The 6000-nt window shown below is 39.5% G+C and overlaps 1 protein-coding gene across 1 annotated transcript in view; it reads left to right on the top strand.

Moving 5' to 3' along the window:
- The first annotated feature begins 456 nt into the window (after positions 1 to 456).
- nos1apa (nitric oxide synthase 1 (neuronal) adaptor protein a) overlaps positions 457 to 6000 on the top strand; it is a 75253-nt gene continuing 69709 nt past the window's right edge. Inside the window, exons 1-2 of the mRNA XM_061240884.1 lie at positions 457 to 931; positions 1448 to 1519. Of these exons, the coding sequence (XP_061096868.1) occupies positions 827 to 931; positions 1448 to 1519 (177 nt within the window). The 5' untranslated portion in view covers positions 457 to 826. The remainder of the gene's footprint in view (positions 932 to 1447; positions 1520 to 6000) is intronic.

The following is a 6000-nucleotide window of genomic DNA, read 5'->3' as shown; positions in this document are numbered from 1 at the left end:
AGTATCAAAAATATTCAAAATTCAAAATAGCGGGAAATCTACCTGGGTGCATCTTTTTGGTTCAGGAGGCGTTTTTGAAAAATTATTTTGAATCGCGGTCATTTTTCAAACCTGAGTAGTGTGTGACGACGGGCACCTATCTGCCAATCTCAATCTGTTTGGTTGCGGTTCGTGCTTGGACTCATAAAAGTGTGTATTTGTCCCAAGACTTGTGGAGCTCATTGTAAACACACACACACTCTGAAAAAGAACGATTTGCCTGCCACAATGCTCTCGTAAACCACTAGGTGCTGACCACCGCTTCTCTCGGTTGAAAGGTCCAAATGAATGAGGAAACTGAAGTCTTTCTCCCCTCCTACAAATCTATGATGTAACTCTGTTCCAATGAAAACAGGTGGAATTCCCAGATTCAACCAATCACGCTTTGTTCCCGAATTCTCCAAGTCGGGGAGTGAGTGAATCCAGTTATGGCGCTGCTGAAAACTAGGAAGGGGGAAGCAAGAAAAACTGATTTTTAAATGTTCTTATTCAGGTCAAGAAGGTAGTCCGCTAAAGCTCCGCACTCGTGCTACAGATGGGATTATTTCGGTTTATTAACCGATGTTGATGAAGCTCAGCACTACATCGGACTGAGAGACGAATGCATACTTGCTAGCTACAAAGTTAGTAATCCATCCAGTAGATGGAAACGCCGTGACCTTTTGGCGTAAACACGCTGGAGTTAAGAAGTTGAAAGTCGTTTGGTTTTTGTTGCGAATATGCTTTAACTTAAATTTTTCACATATTTAATTTACTTGTCCGTGAGCGATTGATCAACACGCCAATCATGCCGGGAAAAACAAAATACAATTTAGTTGATGATGGTCATGATTTGCGAATTCCTTTACACAACGAGGACGCATTCCAACATGGGATCAATTTCGAAGCGAAGGTGAGTAGTCTATCGATCTGTTGGCTAGGTGGGCAGTTAACTAGCAAGACTCGTAGTGAAGTTGCACGTCCTGTCTGAAATGAGCAGAATGGGACTGTATGAGTGGCTGAACAAGTTAGCCACTCATTACAAAGCGAAGCGTACATTTAATGGAAAAGTAAACATAAATGTAAATGATAGGCTACCTGTAGCAATCTATTATGTCACCTGTGAGATATTCTCATTATTGTTCGTTACTTTTTTTAAATAACAGTTTGCTGAATTGTACGGAGACTGATGTGGCCATTGATAGGGTACGTGAGAAATATAACAATAAGCTTGTATTTTAACGTGAAAAGTGAAAATAATAAAAACTACTCTCCGTAGGCTAAAGCTTTTCATTGAGCTAAACTGTTATTTCAGATTGTCAAGCAAATCGTATTGTAGAATCATTACACGTTACATGTACTCGTTACAAGTCGTAGGCTACTGTATACAGGTACCTAATGCTTTTTTTAATTTTATTTTTATTAATAGTATATTGGTAGTCTGGATGTGGCGCGACCGAATAGTCGAGTGGAGATAGTTGCTGCCATGAGACGAATACGGGTGAGTTTTACTCCAAGATTCATAAGCCTGCTGCAGTGCATGTAACTCTAAGACCAAGTCTTGATTTAGCCCTTTTTGTTTTATTCTGCTACTCCAGTTATTGGTGTTTTGAAATGTAGCTATTTCTGGAAATGTTGAATTCTGGTTCGTCCTGCGCTTTCTGAAGAGCATGGCGACAGGTTCCGTTTCCATCATGAACGGTGTCATTTATTACTAGGTTTCATTAGCCTAACGTAATGTAGTAATTAAAAGGTAGGGAAATCTGTACAAATTCAAAAGCATTAAATCAGAATAGACTACTCATCTATTGAAGACTAACTTTTGTACAGCTGACACTGAGACTGGAATTGGAAAGATTTGAAACTAGCCTGTACCATTTTGTAAAAGACGATACTTTGTGGCTCGGCACTTAACTTGATACTCTTGATTCATCTTTTGCTTACTACAGCTGAAACCACCACTTTAAGAAGTAACTAGGATTGAAAGTGACTGAATTATTGATTTAATTTTTTGCGTGTTTTCATGTATTTTAGACAGACTTGATTTTCATTGGAGCTGTATAGGCTATCGAGTGATCTCTATTATTCGCTAGTATGAAGTTGGTGTGATATTTATAACAAGTTTATACAGTCCTCAGTGGTGAACAGTGGAAGAATGAAAAGAGAAAAACACAGGTCTTGTATGTTTTTGATATATCTATCCAGAGAGTATTGCTAGATCAAGGTGGATACTTGTATAAAAGTAGTCACCCTTCTTTTTTTCCAAGATTCATGTATGATTACACACTAGGAATGTAATCTCAGTTAATGCCTGTGGTTCCTGCGAAATACGATCCTTAATAGCTTGTTCACAGTTCACAGGTTCACGATTTGGTTCTGATGGGTTCACTGAATGGTTAAAACAGTACTATGAGTGTTATTCATCATAATTGCAGTGCAAAATTCAGTAACATCATTACCTTGAATAAAACTATAACATACTCAACACACTTAAGTATTTTCCCTGTAATTGTATCGCATTGTAGATGTAGTTAACAAGCAGCCTGTGATGCTGCAGGCTCATGATTTTTGTCTTAACTAGCACACCACACACAAAGTGCAAATTATCTCATTAAGTTAAAAGTGCTGCCCCCTGCCTAGATGTGGCAGATGTTCACTTGCACACAGACATTAATTGGTTTCAGCAGCCTTGCATAGTTATGTCCTTTGTGAAATGGGAAGAAAAGTAATGAATTTACCTGATGCAAATGCAAACGATTGTACTGCATCGTTTGGTAGGAATAATACGTAAATTTATTATTTGAATGGATTTCATTATTTGATTCCAAGTCAAATAATTTCAGGTAGAGTGGTTCATATAAAGGTGGGTTTTAGGACCATTGCAGGAACGGCATAAACTCTTGCAACATTTAGTAAAAATGTTTTATTATTACAAAATTATCATTAAAACAAATGTGAGTGATGCCTGCAGTGGTGCTAACATAACAGTTTAATATGTTAATTATCAAGAAGGAACTTGAATGATTACTTCTTGATAATCAGCATAATAATCCACTGAATTATGAACCAACAACTTGATTGAATGAGCTAATTTGCTTTATCCTACCATGCAAAATAACCACAACAATACCAAAAGTTTCAGAACTGGTGTACATTCATACATGTACAGTACTACATAGGGTAGTTTAATTCAGTCATTAATATAGTGGTTTGATGAGAAACTGATTATCACAAAAGGACAACTTCCTTTTTTATATATTATGTGAAGCGGAAGAGCAACCATGGATTTCAAGAATTCATTTTTATTAAGCTGCCATTGCTTTTTAAATTGGCTGAGCTGTGACAGAATGTCATTGGATTTGACAGAGCAAGCATTGAGGGAGATGGCAGTATCCTTATGTACTTTCTGGAGCTTAAAATACCATAGCTGGTTACAGAGAGGCTGGATTGGCATCATGATGTGGAGAATGGTGATGATGGTTTTCAGTTCCAACTTAGAATACCTGAGCATCAGTGCTGAGTGACAGTACAGCAGCATTTTCTGCATTCACTTGCAGATGGGTTTATCTTGCTCTGGCTTCCAATCCCCGTCTGGCTTTTCTGTCCTTCCACAAAATTACTATAACAGCTAACAATGACTGATTAATCTCAGTAACATTACAGCCACGTAAAGCATAAACTAAGCTAAGCGAGTTGATGTTGACTTCAGTGCAAGAGGTGGTGTTTGCCTGCCTCTCATTTTTATTTCCAGGTTTAATTAAAAGCATCCTGTGATTACTTTCCAGGCATTGATTGACGCTAACCAGATGGCAGTCAATTTAAGCAAGCTGTGAATTGTTGATGACACTATGCAGAGTTTTTGTGTATTTGAAAGAAGCAACCTACTCAGTTGTCTGATACCCCTTTCTCATCCAGGTATATTGAACATGGGATCGAACCGCGTGATTCACCCGTTCACACCACACAATCTTTCTACGATACAAAGTGGAGAGGCCAAATTACTTGGTTTTGCTTGTTGTGCCCTCTGGCTCAACCTGAACCATTAGGAGAGGAAGAAAACCTGCTGTCAATGTGTCAGTGCCTCCAGGTTAATGTTTAGCTAGCTCATTGAGTGTTCCTATTAAAAACTAACTTCTGGTCCACTTACAGTAGTATGAGGCTTAAATACTCAGCAATGATGTAGCCTAGCTGTCAAATTCAGCTTTACATAAGTCTAATTGTTTCAGTGTAATTAATTTGAGAATTGAATTAATAGTAGTAAGATATCATTAATTATCAGATTAATTTGGTTCCTGCTGTGCTATCCATGGATGTCTCGGCCCACCTCCCAGTCTAAACCCAGCTACTGAATCTGTTCACCCTCAACAATGGTCTCCCTGTGTCCTTGCATTTTCTATGGAATTCTGCAGTCCTTCTGTGAAACGTGTTGGATTACTCTGTCCTGTGTGCATGATGAGAGGGCAAAGCTATTCGCCAAGCAGACCGGCTGATGACTCTTGGAAGCTGGCCTGCATGCCAGAGTACCCCCTCTTTTCACCGCAGAGAGCTCTTTTGGACTTTCAATGAGAATACTTGCTTCTCTCAAGCAATGACCTCCTTGGCATTGACCAAGAGTTTAGCAACAGAGCCAGCACATAGCCTGCCCTGTTCTTTGGTTTGCCATAGTAACCGAAATCTCTAAATCAAACTCCTCTCTTTTGACTCTCTTTTGTCTCCGTTCGCCCGTCTGTATAGTGAGTCGCCTTCCTCCTTTCATCAGCACAGATGTGAAACCTCAGCTGATTCATGATTTCTCTCCTCAGAATCATCAGTTTTGTCAGCCCAGCTGTAACAAATGAAGATATTGCCCTAATTTGATTAATGTTAACTCCTTTTCAAAGAGGAAAAAAAAAAAATATATATATATATATATATATATATATATCGGGGGGGGGGGGCTCTTCTAACCAAGATATCACTAAACAAATTATTTAGAAAGTGCTAAATGCATAATTAGGGGCGGCCTGTAGCGTAGTGATTAAGGTACATGACTGGGACCCGCAAGGTCGGGGGTCGAGGCGTTACTGCCAAATAAATCTTTGGCAGATTCATTACCAGAAAAAAAGGTCCATGATATCACAGTGAACTGTGTCTAAAGAAGACACTATTCTGAAAACATGTGGTCACTACGGTATCCTCTAGGGGTGTCGGAAATTTTACTACCTGAAAAATGAAACCAAGTTGTTTATTTTGCCTGACATGAACAGGTGAATGGTGTTGAGGTTGGTGTTTAATTGTACATTTCGCAGTGTCTTGGTATCTCTCTTTAAATTGTTCTTCTTTAGAGATATTTTGGCTGTGGCATTTGCTTGCTGCTGGAGGTTTGGGGTTTGCACAGATATAGCAGTGTGTCTAGTATCCACACCCTCTGCCTGAGCTGCTCATACCTATGTTGGTGTTTGTACATGGTATTGTACATTGCTCCTTAAACTAACAAGCATGTCCGTGAATAAATGAAAGACAAACACTGTGCCCGTGCCATTGGCAAACTACTACAAGCCACAGGGTGAACAGAGAGACTTTGTTATTCTAGAAGAGAGTGAGTTATATGTTTGTTATTTTGCAGTTCTCACAGGTTACTTACTGTTATGGAAAATCCTGTCTATGTAATTGTAAAAGCTTATCTAAAGCTATGAATCTACTCTAGTTGAGATCGATCATTCTTGAGGGTTCATCGGGGCCGTGTTCTGCTAAAGGTTTTTGGTGCCATGATGTGGTAATTGGTGTTACCCAGAGATGGGGAGGTTCAATTGGCAGAACATCCCCCACCTGGGCACACAATAGTGATTCCTCTGGAGTCCAACTGGGTGCCTGTGGTCTGCTTGCAGTCTGCCTTCACCAGTTGGCTAAACGGACCTTGGGCACAATGGACCCCACAGCACAGAGCAAAGTGAAAGGAATTTGTCACAGACTGCATGAGAAGCATACATGTCTGTGCCCTCC

Source organism: Conger conger, chromosome 4, assembly GCF_963514075.1.
Source record: "Conger conger chromosome 4, fConCon1.1, whole genome shotgun sequence".
NCBI classification, from domain to species: domain Eukaryota; kingdom Metazoa; phylum Chordata; class Actinopteri; order Anguilliformes; family Congridae; genus Conger; species Conger conger.
This window is presented reverse-complemented; position numbering and strand designations above follow the sequence as displayed.